The 19,878-nt window shown below is 39.3% G+C and overlaps 1 protein-coding gene across 2 annotated transcripts in view; it reads left to right on the forward strand.

Annotated features, from left to right (window-relative positions):
* GABRB3 (gamma-aminobutyric acid type A receptor subunit beta3) overlaps positions 1 to 19,878 on the forward strand; it is a 203,487-nt gene that overhangs the window by 164,551 nt on the left and 19,058 nt on the right. For both annotated transcript variants that reach the window (XM_048324978.1, XM_048324985.1), the window contains 3 exons: positions 5,195 to 5,277; positions 6,333 to 6,470; positions 14,565 to 14,717. In XM_048324978.1, coding sequence (XP_048180935.1) covers positions 5,195 to 5,277; positions 6,333 to 6,470; positions 14,565 to 14,717 — 374 coding nt within the window. The remainder of the gene's footprint in view (positions 1 to 5,194; positions 5,278 to 6,332; positions 6,471 to 14,564; positions 14,718 to 19,878) is intronic.

Below are 19,878 nucleotides of genomic sequence, written 5' to 3' on the forward strand. Positions count from 1 at the left end.
ACTCAAGATGGGATGCACATAGGTAACGAAGGATAAAAAGTCCCTAATATAAAAATGAATGAGGTCTGAAAAGTTGTGCAGATGGATTCTATACCCAGTATAATTATTCTACCTTCCTCTCTTTTTTATCAAGAGTTGAACTTTGTACTTGACTTGGGTTTTGGCCCTCACCTCTTTAATTCCTATTACATGTTATGTATGGGGTAGAATTGGATGAATCTTTCTAGACAAAATAAAAATAGACTCAGCCTAATATGAAACTTCAAAGAAGTTTAAAGTATTTTCTCTGTAATTAACCAGCTTTAGCAAAAAGAGGCTTTTGTTTTGCATGGTATTGACCCAGTATGGAACACTACAGGTTTAGGATTCTTTCCACAAGTGGTTAAACGTAAGAAAAAATTGCCAGAGATATACTTGTTTTCTTCATGTCAAGAAATATCCCCACAAGCAACAGAACAAAAAAGTAAAGGAGATTAGAACTCTTGTGATCCTAGTAATGTGTAGAAGTCTTTCTTTCACAGTCTATAAACATTTGGAGACATTCAGATGAGGATTATCTATCAGAACAGTGTATTTGAATAAGTTGGCTTCCTCTTCTGCAAAATCTAAGTGTCCACAGGCAGATTGCGTTTCACATAATAGGATTTGCTTAGCAGGGTTTTCACCAGTGGCTCATGTGTAGCACACTTCTTCCCATTCATTTTCCCTGGAAGCATGTAACATCCAGGACGAGATGTTCATGATGTGAAGCAGCTAAGTGACATAGTGAAGAATGACTGTCTTAAATTAAATCATGGCAAAATATAGGATATTGTGATCAAAAGGAAGAAAATATCTGAGCCTTATATCTGCTGATTTAAAGCCCTGTGCTTTGTGTTGTTCCATCACTACCCTACTTCCTCTGTTATGGCTTCAGAGCATCCCAGTGGCATTGGGCTCAAGCTGCAGTCCAGAAGCAGTGTGGGTTGAGGCCAGGACTTGGAGTTTTATGTGCCACAAAGCACAGAGTCACTCAGAATAATAGGTGAAATTTTGGAGGGTTACAACCAATTACAGAACATGCACAGAGCAAAGCAGTTCCTCAACACATATATAATTGAAAGTAATCCCAAGGCCACTCTGGATGTGTGTTCTCTTCTGAACAATGTAGGATTTATCACAGTTTTAAAGACTTGACCTTCAGTCATCCAAGGTTCCTCTCTACTTTAGAGAAAGCACTTTGCTACTGCAGCAGAAGTCTGTGATAGTGGGGGAATGGAACAGTAGATTTTTGAAGTTTAGCCTATTTCTGGGGAATTTCTTTCTTTGGGAGACACACTGAATTTGTTCCACCTTCTTCAGAACAATCTACAAGGCAAATGATGATAAAACAGCTTTTTTTTTTCACAAGAGACTAAGGAGGAAATAACTACTTTATAGTCTGGGGATCAAAAATAAAGTCTGACTGCTTGTGTGTTTGTCATGCATAATCTTCTTTGTTTTAGGCAGTACAATGTCAAATGTTAAAAGTAAATGGAATGGAGGAATGTATGTATTTTATCTGAAAGGTCTTGAAAATTATTACCTATATATGAAACATGAGGAATGTTTGCAGGGTGAAAAGGTTAGTTGTGATCAGTCAGACAAGGCAACCATGCTTCTATTCTTTTTTGGATGATGAATGTATTTCTGTATCAAGGAAGTAAGCTGTCAGAACTGTGACCTAGTCACATATGAAGTATCTGTATTGCCTAGACTGATGCATACTGTAAAATTTGGGGGGGACATAAAATATCCTTCTGTCAGTTATGCATGCAGCACATCACAAGTGGGGTTCCTATACAATATAGCAGTATAATCAAAGGTGATGAGCCCAAGAGTACAGTACCAGAGAAGTATAGGAGAATCTATATCCAGAGGAAAGAAAACCAGAGTAGGAAAATATAAACAATTAAAAACACTTCCTTTATGTATTGCTTTCAGCCAAACTGTATGTGTGTCTGTGTCCATGTTCTGCTTCATCTTTGGCTCGTAATCATTTCTCTGTCACTGCCATGATGATTTCTTGAAGCCCTGTTGTCTTGTGTCAGATACCATCCCATCCCATAAAAAGTAAAACTGGTCCTCTTGGGAGCATGCACAGGCCTGAGCAATTCATATTTGCTTTTGGTGTGCATTTGTGCAAGTTAAATTTGGTTGTTTGAATGCTCATTCAGGAGGGACCTCTGAGTGCTAAACTTGCTATGAGAAAATGAGGTAAATCTGTTTCTGTCTATTTCTAGCTGTATCTTCTTTTCTAGTGGATATTTATTAAATTAAAAGCATACATTTTTCTGTAGTGTAAAAAAGGTTTTTGAGCAAGAATGTGCTGTTTCTGGTACTGGAACTTATGACACAAAACCACTACCGTATGTGAACAGACCAAAATAAAAATACATTCCTTGAAAATTTGTTAACACAATTATTAAGTTGAATATAAGTTTGCCAGCTGTATAACTTTTTTTACAATTTTGTAAAATTAATCATCTGTGTTCTGTACGGCTGGCATTTAAAGCTAGTTATACAACATAATAGTTAAGAGTCTGGTAGCACATTCCCTTTTGTATCAACTTGGCTCATGTGGATTCTGCTGCAGGATCCCACATGAGACCTAGGTCAGTGTAGGCGAATCTACTAAAGCATGGGAGAGAACCTTCATATCAACAATTCCCAAGCATGCCTACTTGTTTTACTTTGAACACAGTTATTATTTGACACAGGAGCAAGACCCTTTCATTGCACAATCAGTATGGCTTTGCAAGGACGATCGCTGCTTGTTTATCAATAATCACAGATATAAGACTAAGTTTTCTCCTCTAAGACCATATGCTAATCCTAGTTTTATATGCTTAGCTAGACCTGCTCTTAGGTATCGTATTGAGGAGACATTCAAAGAATCGTAGAAAGCTTTGGGTTGGAATGAGAGGATTTTTAAGGTCCTCCTGACATGGGCAGAGACACCTTTGATTAGATCAGATTGCTCAAAGCCCTGTCCAGGGCTCCAAAGTCCTTGCTTTCAACACTTCCAGGGATGGGTCATCCACAACTTCTCTGGGGAACCTGTTCCAGTGCCTCACCACCCTCAAAGTCAAAATTTCAACCTATAATCTGATCTGAATCTACTGCCTTTCAGTTTAAAGCCATTCCTCCTTGTCCTATCACTACACATCCTTCTAAAAAGTCCTACTCCAGCTCTCTTGTAGCCTATCTTTTGGTACTGGAAAGCTGCTATAAGATCCCCCTGGAGCCTTCTCTTCTCCAGGCTAAACAACCCAGATGATTAATCATCTCCATAGTTAATAGCTAGTTAATCTTAGCACCCCGGTTCCAGAAGGGCATTTCCAAGTGTTGGTTGCAGAGAAGACGTTTCCCTAAACTTCAGAGCAACTGAGGAACAGCTGTTTGTCCCACTGCTCCAGGCCACTGGAATTTCTGGTAACAGAGAAACCAGAGTAATTCCCAGATGCAGCTTGGGGGAAGGCTGACCTAAGTATCCCATTGTGATACTTGGTACCTGAAATCTCATGGGACTGTCCTTCAGAGGACAGTCACAGGAATCAGCAGTGACAATCAGCAGTAACAAACATGATCATGCTGTAGGTAAGGCTGGAAAGCACAAAGATCAAGTGTGTGCCTTTCTCACTGGCTACTGCTAAGAACACAAGTGGGAAGATGTGCTGAGTAACAGATCCTTGAGCTTTTCCCTCTGCTAGCTCATTCATTGCCTCTGTCTCTCCCTGTGCAAAGAAATTACAATATTTTCTTGCAAAAGCATCTTCTCGGTCAGAGAAGGGTGGCCTCTGTTGTCCTGTGAGATAACAATAATGGTCTTAATACCTTTCTTTAGATATTATGTAGTTATTCATCTAATAGGATCCTATATACGAAGGATAAGTGTTCTTCCTTTTCTTTGAGATTGGATAGAACGTTCATAATAACAACATGGGGGGTTTTTACTGTGAAAGAGGTGAAGAAAGGTACCTAACTACTTTTCTTCTTTTGAAACATTGCCCTGGAATTTTATAGTTTACAAGATTAGAAGACTGTAGTTTGAGAAGGTTAATGGGTAGAAGAAAGAACTTCAGAGAAAACACATGAAGAAAACATTAATGTTGAGGGTTCCAGCTTTTAGAGGTACATTTAAGGCATTTTCCCCTCTTGTATTTATTAGCATAAATTATCACTAGAATATTATTTGTTTAGGAACAAACTGTGTGCAAGGTCCTTGTCTTGTTTATATCAGAAAAGGATCAGCAAGGAATGGAGCTATTCAGATTCAGAAGACAATTTAAATGTGAAATTTATATGAAGCTGTTATAAAAACAATGATGAATAATAATGTACATACCCTTGGTGAAGGCTGTGATTCAGAAAAACATCAAAATATGCTGCAGATTAATTAGGAGCATATGGTTATATCTGTCTAAAGTTAGTACAAATATATAAATCCATTAATTAATAAAGTGACAGTGCTGTTTGAAGCTGTTAAGACAGTTGTTCTGGTTGCATATGTATATTGTTGACTCTCATGATATACAAGAGGTTGATGAATAATGTTGGTTCATAAATAGTGAAATGTTTTGCAAAACCATCCTTAGGGTGCTAAATGGATAAATAGACAAAGAAGCAAAAATTTATTGTTGTATAAGGAGAAAACTTAAAATTCAACATGGAGCTTCATAACAAAATCCTCTTTACATTTGAAAACTAGGGAAGTATACTTAACTTTGAAACAAAGCATTTTGCTGGACTTAAAACTTTCTTTCAGCATTTCAGGGTTTCATTTCTAGACCTGCCACAAAACCAAAAAATCAGTTATTCATGCAGCTGTGATGATTTTGACATTTGTAGCAGACTGTTTTCACTTCATGGTTTCTGTTATAAAGTCATATCTTTTAATCTCAGCAAATGTTTGTGTAATATTTGCATATGAGGATAGGTCCATTGAACCCCAAAGGGACTGGTAGCATAAGGGTAATTCACAGCGAGTTGTTCCACTGAAAGTCAATGTAATTGCTGCTCTATTAGGCTGCTGTGCAATGTAAAAATACGGACCAGATTCTCAGGTATTGTAAGCTATTCTTCAGAGGGCCTTCACTTTGGAAGATGAACAACCTCATGACCCAAACCTGGATTACTGGCTGTACAGTAAAACATTTTGATGCTTGTATTTCAGAATCACAACCACTGCAGCTTGTATGATGGACTTGAGAAGATACCCATTAGATGAACAAAACTGTACTCTGGAAATAGAAAGCTGTACGTACCTAAGAAAATGCATGTGAAATCTAGTTTGGATCTAGTTCTTTTCCTTTTATAGAACTGTGTGGTATTTACACGTGTGTCTATAAACACTGTTTGAGTCAGGTAATTATCAGCGTTGGTATTTTTTGTTTGTTTACTTGACTTATTAAAAGATATAAGGAGTCATCCATTTCTAGATAGATGAATACATCCTAGAAAAATGAGGTTAGGACAGAATGAAGTCATTCAGTATTCCTGCCTGACTTGGCAGAGGTAGTGACTGGATGCTTATCTTCAACACAAGAGATGAATATTTGTATTTTTATCAGATTTATTTTCAAGACAGCAAACACTGTGATATAATTTTCTTTCAGTATGCTTTATTATGGATGCTTTAGTATGGATCATCTTGCTGCAGGACCTACCCTGGGCTTTCAGATTGACCCCATTTATGATTTGAAATTGTGTTACCAAAATAACAATATTCCCTTTTTCACCTATTCATGTCCTAGTATTGCAATATTCAGATGTATATTTGCACTTCAGAAGTTCCTGGTCCATTTCAGCTACTAGCTGGAAATTGTGGGCCATATACAGAAAATACTAATGTATGTTCTGTATTCAGCTGTAGTCCTCCACTACTGGAAGCTAGTGGAAATGGTGCAACTCAGTTTACTGTGAGTGGAAAAGGTCTGCCCCAATTACATTTCTCTGTGTTCATTGAATAATCAACCTTCTTCTGGTGATTATCAGTGTAAATATACACTTGGTTTCATAAATGCATATGGTGTCTTAAATCTTGGATAGTGTTTTCTTCTCACTGTGACAACTAGTGAATACCATATGAGTGACAAAAAAAGATAAAATACAAAGAAAGCAGAGTGTTTTGCCTAAAATTCCCGGGCAGACTGTAATGGTGTAGCTATTTGGAAGACCTTCCCACAGGCAAAATACCACACAGCTCTCCAGCTGTTCCAATTCTTTTTGTTGTCTCAAATGACAAGCTGCATGTTTGAAGCTATGTTTGATTCTGTTGTTATTTCTGACTTACTCTCCTGCTTTGCCTGCAGATGGCTACACAACTGATGACATAGAGTTCTACTGGAGAGGTGGAGATAACGCAGTCACTGGCGTGGAGAGGATTGAACTTCCTCAGTTCTCTATCGTGGAATACAGACTGGTGTCAAAGAATGTTGTCTTTGCCACAGGCAAGTATTGTCATCTGCCCATTTAGTGTTTCATTTTCTTGTGCATGAACATTACTGTTTTATTAATAATAATTAATTATTATTACCAGTCATGACATGTAGCCTGTGTTGCATGTTTGGATAAAGAAATTACTTGATAAAGCCTGGAAGTAAGAGCCCATGAAGTCTCATCCAGACCTGCATTCAGTACTGCATTCAGCTCTGGGACCTCCAACACAAGGACATGGACCTGTTGGATTGAGTCCAGAGGAGGGCCACAAAGATGATCAGGAGTCTGGAACACCTCTCTGATGAAAACAGGCTGAGAGTGTTGGGGTTAAGCTTGGAGAAGAGAACCCTCTAGCAGCCTTCCAGTATTTCATGGGGCCAACAAGAGAGCTAGGCAGGGACTTTTTACAAAAATGTGTACCGATAGCACAAGGGGAAATGGCTTCATACTGAAAGAGGGTAGATTTAAATTAGATATAGGAAGAAATTCTTTACTGTAAGAGTGGTGAGACAGTAGGTTGCCCAGAGAAGTTGTAGATGCTCCATGCCTGGAAGTGTTCAAGGCCAGGTTGGATGGGGCTTTAAGCAGCCTGGTCTAGTTAAATGTGTACCTACCTACAGCAGTGGGGTTGGAACTATAGAGTCTTTAAGGTCCCTTCCAACCCAAACCATTTTGTGATTCTTTGATTCCTTGTTTATTTTTCTTTTTCTTGTGTGTATGTGATACTTAACTAGACACCCAAATATCTAGGATCTAAATAATTAAGTCATTCACCTCTGAATCATGAGTTTAAATGTAGCCTACAGGGTAACTGATCATACATAAATGTGTTTTGGCATGCCTAGGTCAAAAAGCCACCAATTTTATAAACACCTCCCTGCAACTTTTCAGTGCATGTTTGTTTTGTTGTTATATAGTGAATGTAATGTCTTTTATATCTTGATTTGCACTGATGGATATATAGTACTTTATACATAGCCAGCCAGTGGATTTGTCGTCATTGTTAAGGTGCTAAAATTAAATCCCTGCTTGTCTCCTTGAAGATGTAATAGAAGTTACTATTAACTCACAGCACTGGATGTCTTTAAATCACAAAGTGGAGTGTTGATTTACATATTTGTGTTAGATACCAGTATAGGAATATGTATGACAAAACCAAAGCAACACAGAAAGCCATCAGCACATGTGGGGCCATTATTTGGCTCATTATTGGGGGCCTTCAGATTTTCAGTGCTCTTCAGACCACAGGAGTGTGCTGTTCCATCTGTCTCAGCACACTAGAACAAATGAAGCACAGCTCAATCATGTTTGCAAGCATCACTTCACCCACTCTTTGGGCACAGCATCTGTTTCAAAGCACACAGAAACACAAGTTGTATTTCAGAACAAAATGTAAATATTGCTGGGATTGAAATTAGTATGAGGGGGTTTGCCAGCTGCTGCTGTTCTTGTTTACCATTGTGAATGGAAGATTTTTTTCTGTAGAGAATCAGTTGCTCTAATCCTATATCCTTTTGTCCTGCAGTTAGTGTCACCTTTGGCAGCCAGGGCTTACCTGCGCCTCCACAGGACTGGATATGCTTTTGTAGGAAGGCTCTTTTAGACAACAATGAGAATACAGTGAACTTATTTGTGGAGTGATTTTTATGATGATCCAAGGCCACATTTTAGTTCAATATGAAATATTTCATTAAAGGCATGACTTAGAAATGTAGAGATGAGAGATTTGTAAAAATCAGGAAAACGAGAAATCCAAAGAGGTATGTTACAAGTACGAGAGTAAAAAATAGGAGCACATAGTTATGTGACTGACTAAATGTTCAGAATATTAATGGTCTTTTAAAAAATACAGTGAAAGGAATAAAAAAGTCTCATGCTTCAGGGTTTAAGACAGCTTGACATTAGGGAGTTTCAGAGAACAGCATGTTTCTTGTACCATTTTCTGAAACATTTAATTTTTGTCACTGATGAAGACACAATACTGAATTTACTATTGCTTTGATACAGGACATTATAAAAATGCTTGATCAATTATGACATTTTATGACGAGAATTTCCATGCAGGGGAAACATCACATTTGTTTCTCAAAACCACAAGTTTAAATCTAAATCTGAAGCATGCCAGCAGATCTGATACATAAAGTCAGCAGACTCTTTTCAAGTTTCTTCTCAAGAGTTTCTTACAGTCCTAGTAATTAGGGCCAGTTTCTACATTCTTTTGGAAAATAAGTTAGGCATGTTTCTGTCTTTGAGGTTCTTGAAGTCTCAGGGGGAGATATTAGATCTTTGAGCACAGTATCTCAGTGAACATTTCACAGATTTCAATCCTAATGTGCTTTGATTGAATAAAACTAAAAGAAGACTTCAGAGTCATGCCATAGACAGCTTTTGGATTAGTTATTTCTCCTATCCTCCAAGAGAAACTGTGCTGTATAATCTTGTGTAACTTAGGCAAAGGGAAAAATCTGTTCCCATAGTTACTACTGAGAAGCAATGATAAGCATGAGAAAAACCCCATAAATAACGACAGAGATCGGGGTGGAGCTGCAAGAATACTGGAGGAACTGCATGCCTGTTGAAGTATAGAATGGAAGTTAAAATTTATCTTTCCAAATTAGCAAAATGTGTCTGAAAAAAGTATAAAATTCAGTATGGACAAGTGCAAAATACAGCATCTGTGCAACTAATTATTCCTATCCAAATTAAGGATAGAGAATGCCAGGTTATGCCAGGGTTCTCTGTGTAGAAATATAGGGGCTGCTGTTGATGTCAGACTGAACATGAGCCAATAACATCTTTTTTGGGAAAAAGAAACAAACAAACCCACAAATCTCATCATAAAAAGGGAGTCTGATTTACATTGATAACACTTGAGCTTTGTCATCAAGGGTAGCACTCTTGAAGGCAGTAATGGAGCAATAGGAGAGGGTTTATGGAAAATAAGCAAATGTGAGTGAAAATCTAGAAAATGGCATACCTGAGATTAGTGGAGAAACAAGTATGGTCATGTAGTTTAAAAAAAGAGAGTACTTGATTGGGAGTTGAATAACATCTTCAAGTGTCTAGAAGGCATGTGCAAAGCCACACACAATAGCCTGTTCCCTTTATTCATGATTTTTAAATTGCTATGAAGAAGAAATACCTGGTTTGACTATCCTTCTAACACCAGCTGAAGGCCATATAGGATACCATAAGACATTTAAATGGCACTGGATGCCCATGTGTCAGTAACTGAATTAAGCCCATAGTCAAATGCTGTCAAATCAGTGCCGTCGGTAAAGCCTAAAGAGCTCTTCAGCTCTTGAATACCTTCTTTTCTCAAATGAATATTTTAAGATACTATTCAGTTGCCTGCTGAAGTGTCTGCTGCTTCTTGAGCTGCTGTAGAAGATCTTGGTTAGCAGTTAGGCTGCTATTCTGGCAGCTTACAGCCTTGTGTCCCATGTTCACCATCTAGTGCTTCAGTATTGATTACTTAACTAGTGTTCTGTGCTACTCTTCTTTAGCCTATCACATCTCAAATGGCCTTAGACACCTCTGTAGAGGCAATTAAATCGCACCCTTAGAATCAGGTGGCTCTAAGTCTAAATCTCCACGGTTTGCAATGACAGCTCATGCTCCATCCATGTGCAAGTATCTGCATTCAAACACCTGAAATGTAGTGCTAAGTCTGTTACCTCAATCTGCCTCCTACATGTTTGTTATCCTAAAATGCTGAGATATTGAACAGGAACGGGGATATGTAAAACACCACCTAAAAGCTTCAAGTCACATAGCAGTCAAAGCTATATTAGCAACCAGTTGGTAAGAGGAGGGTAGTCTTAAAAGATTTGAAAATTAAATATTTGCTGTATTCCGAAAGATCAGTACATAAAGTACATTTCCAATTAGCCAGAAGAACATATTAAAATAAAAATTCTGTAACTGACCAACTCTGCTATCTTGTTTCATACTTGGATAAAACAGCAAGAGACTAATTTAGCCTTGAAGCCAGATATTTCAGCTTGCTAGCTTTTAATGAATTTGGAACAGAAACAAGTAATCTCTTTTTACCAAGTGCCCAAATATGTGAAAAAGGAATATTTGGGGCTCAGTTATTGATTAAGTATTTGTTTTCAAACCTTCATTCTCAATACTGTTAGATTTAAATACTTCTTGGCAAAATTCTGTTATTCCTATAGTGTTTAAATTAGCCCATACACATCAACATGTCATGTGAGATGGGAGGAAGGATAACAAGGCAAAACAAGGTAACAAGGAAGAAACCACAACATTTTTATGGAAACTTCACAACTAGAATTTCCTGGTAATTAATTTCTAAATGTTCTGAGGCTTAATTGACAAATTATGATGCGATCATAATCAGACAGGTAACAGTGTAATTGTTGAGTTTACCCAGAAATCAACTTCTATTAAATAAGTTACACAGAATGGGTCCTTCTTAGATAAATAAGGATCTGGACTTACAGTCCTTTCTCCATGAAGGTTAGGACCCATCCTTTTCACTGAGCTTTAGCCATTCAGACAAAGAGGGGGAATTAACCACGGGAAATAGTAGTTCTTCCTTGTTTTTTTCCACAGACTCCTGTGACCTGTTGCTGGAGGTGAGATATGGTGGCAGAGATGGCAGGCTGGAGACAGGGTCAATAGATAATTTTTGAAGATATAAAAGCAATACAGTTGGAAGTAATATAAACTCTCATAGTCTCAGGGAGAGGTACCTAAAGGAGAACCCGAGCTGCATAGTATGATAAAAACCAAAGCTACCAGTTCATGTTTCAACTTCAACCTGACCCTAACAAAGACTATACTATACTATATAAGATCATATAGCAAAAAATTATACTGTACTATTCAACCTGCAGTAAACACAGCTTCCCTACCCATGGCAGCGGTGGGAGTTATATGGTCTTTAAGGTCCCTTTCAACCCTACTGTATGATGCTATGATATGTTTCTATAAGACCATATTATTCTGAAATTTTCTGAGATAAAGTCATGTCAATAAAATTTGATCTCGTAAAATCACCACCAAACAAGATGACACTCCTCTTACCACGGTGAAACTGAACAATGTGTCAACTGCAGTAAGCAGCTGTAATGCCAGCAAGACTTTTGTTTAGATTGCCCAGGAGCCTTACACCATCAAAATCTACTCTGAGACTTGCAGGGCTTGGATTCATCTTGCTCTGATTTATGGCGAATATGATTTCAGTGTCTACATTTGAACTAGGTGTATGAGTTGGTCAGAATTGAGTCCATATTAGTCGGTGGAGACAAATTCAGTACATCTATAGGAGTGCATCTTAGGAGATGATGAATAATTCTCTAGGTTTCATTTGCTAGATTGACTGGATGAACTGGAGCTTAGACACCAAGCCCATGTGTAAGCAGTTCACGTGAGTTGCTTAATCAACTGCATTTGAGAGGGCACAAGGCAGCCTTTGTAGTCTCCACCCACTGATCAAAAAGGTGTAGGGTGTGTATCATGTCCATCAACTGTGTGCTGGTGTCTGAGATGTCACAGGGCATCTCAAAAGGATCAGGACACCATCAGATTAGCAAATGAATCTCTCTTTTACAATCTCTCTTACTCCAACTCTAGTACAAGAAGACAGAAAGCACTGACAGCCCTGGCCCTCAACATGGTCCTTAGGGTTCTAATTTCAGGACAAAGAACCTGGTGCTTGAAGTATATTTAGGTTGATGTCTCTGGCCTTGAGGTCAGCTGTCTGGGGAGTCAACCTTTAAGGCCAGGTCTCACCAGTTTCAGTAATTACCTTACCTAATTAGATAGAAATGGTGATAAGGTAATGGATGATGGTCACAGGTGAAGCATTCCACATAAATGTCTAAAGTTCACTCTGTTATACTGTTTCTCAGTTTGTGAGTTCATACTGAAAATTACTAACATATGTGACACGTTATTCTCTCCCCTGTTGACACACACCTTTTTCACTCACACCATTTTCTGTGCTTTATCAACAGCAAAGTTCTCTCTCTCTCAATTTCCCCAGTGCATCCAGGGTCCTTGGCTCTAGAGCCAAGAATGTACTCTGATTCAGTGATTGAGTTCTACTGAACTTTCTTGAATTAATCCTTCATACTATTTAATTAAAGAATCAGTATTTTATGGGAGATTTTTCTGTTGTCACCTCTATCAGTTATACTCCACAGATATCCAGACCTGGACAGGACTTTTGGAAAGTTTTTTACAGATTTATAGAGAATCCTTTGAGTGGGCAATGTATTATATGAAATAATTTTTCTCAACAGAGCTTTATAAAGATTTCTGTCTGATGCTCTACTCTTACTGCAGAAAGGTGATCAGGTCTGCTGCATTTTTAATGTATTTCACAATGGCAGTGTTTATTTATTTCATTATGGTCTCCTGTTTTATTTATATAGTCTGCAGACACAAGGCCACAGAAACATTTTCATAAGAAGCCAAATGAAAAAGTTAAGCTTTGTAGGCAAAAAAAAAGCAGGCCTGGTTTCAATGAGAGAATTTGTCTTTTGAAATGAAACATTGTTCATTGGAATGTGTTGACTGCTTCAGACAGCAGAAAACCTTGGTATTTCAGGATGAAATACATTCTTCTGACTCCACCAATATACCTCTATTGGTGAAACTAAGAGGCATTTCATTCTGGAAAACAATGCTACTGATTGAAATAATCACAGCAACCAGATACACCTACCGGATATTTCTTTCCCTGGTGATAGTTGTTCTGAGACTGTTTGATACAACAGTTATATTATGTGCAAACTTGTATTTGCACAAGTTTGATACTGCCTTGATGCTTCTGCTGCCCGGAAACAGTGTGGCATTTTTCTGTTGTATGACTCAAAGTGTAACAAACTATCAGGAATGTGATGAAGAGAAATCTTCAGTTTTCTATTCCTTCTTTCCCCTTCTCTCTTAGGAAATCATTCATGTGTATATGGGCAAATGTAATTTCTTAAGCTCATATGCAAACATATGAATATAATTTAAAGGGAAGGTTGTAATTTTTCATTTTTTATCTAGATGTAATCTTTCGTATTTTCTACATATTTGCACTAGAATGGGTGGGAAGTGTTCTAATAGCTGGTTGGGTCCTTGGTATGTGCTGAAATGTTTTTTAGGATGTTGACTAACTAGAGCTTATAGATGAGCTGTTAAAAGTATCATATCTAAGACTGGTAGTGCGAACACTGAAATCATGGAGCTAATGTGTGAATGACTGCCTTTTTCTTATACAGCTGTACTCAGATTTAATCATCTTTGCATTTGGTGAAAAACATCACAATTTTTTTTAACAATTTGAGATTTCTAAATATATTGGTCTGAATATATATATATATGTGTGTATATATAGATATATATATGTCTAAAATGTATTCAGTAAGATTAACACCAATTCAGTAAGATATACAGCAGTTTGAAGTTAAGTTGATATTGAGGTAATTATTTTTTTTCATTGTTAATTTTTTCTGTTTGTAACAGTTCATGAATCACATATAGATATATGTATATACACAAAATTCAACTTTTTCTTTGTTTAAAATATGTTTGGAAGAAAAATTCTGGCTGGCTGTTGTTGATGTTAGAGGAGCAAGTCTGAAGGCTTTTCCTCAATGAAATTCATTACAATTTATTTTTGACACCACATGGTTGCATGTTTCTTATAGTTCAGATGTAATTAAGAAGTCTCATCTCTTGAACAATTCTTCATTGTAAATGAAAAACTATGCACATTACCTATTCTCTCAATATAAATTCTATACAGAAAACTGTGTACTTGGATAAGCATTTTACTTGGACACCTAAGCATTTGTTTTTAAAAACTAACTGGTGCTCACCTATCTGTTCAACAGTCCAAAGTAATTTACTGTCTCTCTTTTCTTCCCAAATACAAATTACTTGGCTATTACTATATTCACTGCAAGGTTTCTTTTAAAACCAATGAGTAATACAGTGAAGGTGTCTTCCCTACTGTTCTGCAGATGTCATACTACCCCACAAAACGTGCATGCTTTAGTTGCTGCAGAAACTGAAGGCAACTATCCACAAGTGTTTTTCCTTCAGTATAAATAACGCTGTTTTCCTCTCTCTCTTCTCAGGTGCCTATCCAAGACTCTCACTGAGCTTCAGGTTGAAGAGAAATATTGGCTACTTTATTCTTCAAACCTACATGCCCTCCATACTCATTACCATTTTATCATGGGTGTCATTCTGGATCAATTATGATGCATCAGCAGCAAGAGTTGCCCTTGGTATGTGCTAAGAATGAGTGGGTCACTAAAATGTCAGACTCAATGTAGTCTTCAGAGGTTGTTAAAAACTACAGCGTGATGTCAGTGTTTTGATATTCCAAAATAATTTTTGTCAAAATCATGTCATCCAGTATTGCCTCAAAAGTGATAAGTTTTCCCCTGCATGCAAGAGTATAGCTATCACTAAATCTCTGACATGAGCTGCTCATACAGGTCCCATACTTGTTCTCCTCAAAGTTAACGTTGTCAGTTCATCTAGGAGATCAGCTCCACAATCATATTTGAGCATGGGCTTAATCCAACTCAGTGTGGGAGGACAAATGTGGCTTCAAGCCTCCTCCTGAGGTCCTGGGTGTTTTAATTCACACTGGCAGGAGCAGACTTCAAGAACCATTGCTAGTTCAGTGCACAGGGGTACATCAGCTATGGACCATAACATGCCACCTAACCCTCAGAGTACATGGTATGTTAAGTGCATGTTTATGACAGCCTAAAGGGTCATTTACCTCATGACAGAAAAACATGGATTTGGCACAGGTTTGTGATTCCTGCGCAGATCAAGGTATCCTTCTAATAAGGGAAGGTGACTAGAAAATTTTGCAGCTGACACACTGGAGGGAAGGCATGCCATCCAGAAGGACCTTGACAAGCTTGAGAGGTGAACCTGCATGAACGTCATGCAGTTCAACAAGGCCAAGTCCAAAATCCTGCACGTGGGTCAGGCAATCCCAAGCACAAGTACAGGCTGGCCAAAGAATGGATTGAGAAACAGCCCTGAGGAGAAGGACTTGGGGTGTTGGTTGACAAGGAACTCAACATGACCCAGCAATGTGTGCTTGCAGTCCAGAATGACAACTGTGTTCCGGGCTGCACCAAAATCAGTGTGGCCAGCAGGGTGAGGGAGGTGATTGTTCTCCTCAACTCTGCTCTCATGACACCCCAGCTGGAATACTGGATCTGGGTTTGGGGTCCCCAACATAAGAAGGTCATGGACCCGTTGGAGTGAGTCCAGAAAAGGGCCACGATGATGGTTGGGGGCTGGAGCACCTCTCCTTTCAAGGCAGGCCAAGAGACTTGGGTTTGTTCAGCCTGAAGAAGAGAAGGCTCTGGGGTAACCTTATGGCACATTCCAGTAACCAAAGGGGGCCTACAAAAGAGCTGGAAAGGACATGAAGTGACAGGATAAGGAGGAATGGCTTCAAAATGACAGAGTGTAGATTTGGATTAGGAAGAGATTCTTGATTGTAAGGGTGGTGAGAAACAGGAACACTGGAACAGGTTGCCCATAGAAGTTGTGGATGCCCCATCCCTTGAAGTGTTGAAGGCCAGGTTAGATGTGTCTTTGAGCAACTTGATCTAGTGGAAGGTGTCCCTGGGCATGGCAGTGAACTTAGACGGTGTTTAAGGTCCCTTCCAAGCCAAACCATTTTGTGATTCTGTCAGAGTTTAGGAATGGTATTCTCCAATTTAGTGCTCCCAATAAAACCACACTGCTTCTTGCTTCCCCCTCTCCCCCTTCCCCCTGCGGGTGGCTGGAGAGAATTGGAGGCACAAAAGGCAAAGATCCCAGGTTGAGGTAAGAACAATTTGCTGGAAACAACAATGAGACGAGAAAATGAGCAGTATCAGCAACATACTAATAACAAAACTGTACAAAAGAGATAGTGATTCACAAGCAAAAATGCTCATTGTGGAACTCGCGACCCAACAGTGGCCACACTGCCCCAACCTGAAGAGAAGCCTTCCTCGCCGAAAAAGACTCCCTTCCTGCAACCTCCAGCAATGACATGAGGTGATACAGAATAACCTTTGGGTCGTAGCAAGCCATCTCCTCGTTACTGCCAAAATTAACCCTGTCCTGGCCAGAACCAGGACAGATTCTATGACAATATCTCACAGCAAATATTTCATCTTTTACCAAAGCATACTCAGGGATAGCTATGGCTAAGGAAGATGAAATGGATCTATAAATCCTTACAAAAACTTCTGCCTCTCATCTCGTCCCAAATTCTGTCTTCAACTCTGTGCTTCCCAATTACACATACCTTCCTACCCAAAACTTGTCACTAAGTCTGTGCTGTATTCTCTTATTTTCTTAAAACAGGAACATAACCCCTAGTTCCCTTATTTTTCTGTAACGTACCACAGCAAATCCAGACTCCAACCCATGTCCCTATGATTCCCTCTTTCCTTACCCCGTACCTCCCAAGGTCCCATATACCAAAGCAGCAGTGTAGCCACCTTTGTGCAACATTATGTCCCAGCTTCTGAATTTGGGTAGCTGGAGATGTTGTAGATTGACTGCAGTTACTGTGCAGTAATTCTGCAGATACTGTGGATTAGCTGGTGCGTATGGGCATGACACAGTATGGCGCTACCACTCAGCAGCCAGTGTTTGTTTAGCAGCTTGAAAGCTAAGTAGTAGCTTAATAGGAAGTGGGGCATAGAGTTCAAACATCTCTGATGTGTTCATAAATTAACTAATAGATACCAAAGATCCACCCAGGTGGCCAAGTGAGGGGAGCACTTCAAACACATCAGTCAGCATCTAGATACATAATGGCCAGGACTGCAGAGAGCAACAGATGGGTAGACAGAAGTTACCATACCCAGTGACATTCCATGCCCTTCTATTACAGGTTCATGAGAGTTTTCCTTGTTTAAGGAACAAGACTGTCTCATGTGGCCTATTTCTGTGTAGCACAAGTTCATCAAGTACTGTAAGACAAATATTAGAACAAAAATCAGAGAGTACAAGGCAAGCTCAGGAGACCAGATGTTCTATTTCAAACTGATAGAAAGTCCTTTGGAGAGGACAAAATTCCATCTAATAGTTTCTTCTCAGAAAACAATTAGTGCCCTGGTGATGATGTCTGTGGTGTTTGTATAATAAAGGTCAGTATCATGGGTCTAATCCTATGTTCCTTTGATAGCCCTTCTATGAGCCTTAAGCTGGTATCACAGAATCACAGAAAATGGTGAGTTGGAAGGTTGCACAAGGGACCCACAGAAGTCCAACTCCTGACCCTCTCCAAGAGTCACACAATGGGCCTGAGAGGATTGTCCAAATGCTTGAACTCTGTTAGGCTTGGTGCTGTGACCACTGCCCTAGGGAGGCTGTTCCAGTGCCCAACCACCATTTGAGTGAGCAGCCTTTTTCTAATATCCAACCTAAACCTCCCCTGACACAACTTCAGGCCATTCCCTTGGGTCCTGTCACCACAGAGAAGAGATCGCTACCTGTCCCTTCTCTTCCCCTCATGAAGAAGTTGTAGACTCCAATGAGGCCTTCTCTCAATCTCCTCTTCTCCAGGCTGAACAGACCAAGTAACTTAAGTTGCTTGTCATAACAGCTTCTCCTCACAGCCTTTCACCATCCTCGTTGCCCTCCATTGGACACCTTCTGATAGTTCAGTATCTTTTCTATATTGCAGTGGCCAAAGCCGCACACAATATTCAAGGTGAGGCCGCCCCAGTGCAGAGCAGAGCAGGACAATCCCCTCCCTTGCCCAGCTGGTGATGCTGTGCCTGGTGCACCCCAGGACATGGCTGGCCTCCTGGCTGCCACGGCACTGCTGACTCAGATTCAACTTGCCATTGACCAGGACCCCAAGCCCTTTCCTCAGCACTGCTCTCCAGCCTTTTATTCCCCAGTCTGTCTGTACATTGAGTTTTGCCCCATCCCAGGTGCAGAATCTGGCACTTCCCCTTAATGAACTTCATATGGTTGGTGGTTGCCCACCCAGTCCTCTTAATTTTTCAAGGTTTCTCTGCAGGGCCTTCCTGCCTCCAGGGGAGGCAACAGCTGCTCCCAGTAAAGTATCATCTGTGAACTTACGTGGTACCCTAATATGAAGTGGTACAAAAGTTTAAAGGCAACATAGCACCTTTGGACATATATAATTGGCTCTGAAAAGTACAGTACAGAGAAGGTATATGTGAATGCCTGGTATTTGTTCGAGGAAGCATTCCCTGTGTAATTCTTGGGACACAGAGACAAACTTTTACTCAACCCCTGCAGAAGCCTGTATTCTCTGTAAGAGCCTGATTCTATTGATTCACTTCCATATTTTGCCCCTGTGCCTGATCCCTTGCTGCACTGAACCAAATAGTTGCCTCCAGAGTGAACCCAAGCTACAAAGCAAAGGCCAGCTCATTCCAGAGACTATGTGCTATGGACACTGCAGATAGAGGAGGATATAGGGTTGATCTCAAGAGAAATAAGCAAATCTATCAATTCTGCTCTCTTTGCTAGTTAGCCCTAGAAGTTCCTAAATTCAGTCCTTTGAGTGAGGAGAAAAATAATCTCTAGAGTCCTCCCTTGTGGGAAGGACTATAATCACAAGATTATCTTATTTTTTTGTCTTAGGGGACTGTCAGCTTCTTCTCCTCCAGCTGTGCTTTAAAACAAATTATTGATCTTCAGAAGGACATTTGGCCGCAGGGTTTCAGGCTCTCCCAGGGAATGTATTTCCCTTTGGTTAGTGATAGCCACCTTTCTATTCAGTGTGCTTAATCTTCAAGATCACCAGACATCTGACATCAATGCACACTCACTTCACAGTTTAGAGAAATAGCACTGAAAACTGCATGACACTAACCTACTAAATATACAAAATATCTGTTACACAATCTCCTAGGGTATTACTTCAGTTCCCTGGAGTGACACTGCTTACACTGACAGCTTGGTTTGGAGTTATGTTGTCTTTATTTCTGTCTCTTCAGGTAAAAGAGGATGTGCTTTATTATATGGCAGCATTTTTATTTCGTCCTTTATTCTGCCTGTATTTTAGTGACTACTTATAAACTGATGGTATAATTATGGAATCAAAGAAAATAGTAATGGAGGAGACCTAATAGAATGACTTGCCTTGAAATGTAGACTTGTTCCACAAATCAGTGTTTTCAGCAACCTGTGATTTGCAATTCCCATAAAATTTCCAGCAGAGATACAGATCCTGCAGTTTATTGTGAATTCAGGCAGACTGACAATAAATTTGCTTTTCTTTCCAGATTCTCAAAATAGTGCTCTGTAATATATTTTCAGGTGCTATGTCCATAAATAACTTGACATAAGGTTGATGTAGATATTTTGTAGATATTTTATTAGTGTCCAGTTTGTTGCTAAAAAAATGCTGCTCTCCCTCCTTCTTCCTTCCAA

This window comes from Corvus hawaiiensis, chromosome 2, assembly GCF_020740725.1.
Source record: "Corvus hawaiiensis isolate bCorHaw1 chromosome 2, bCorHaw1.pri.cur, whole genome shotgun sequence".
NCBI classification, from domain to species: Eukaryota; Metazoa; Chordata; class Aves; order Passeriformes; family Corvidae; genus Corvus; species Corvus hawaiiensis.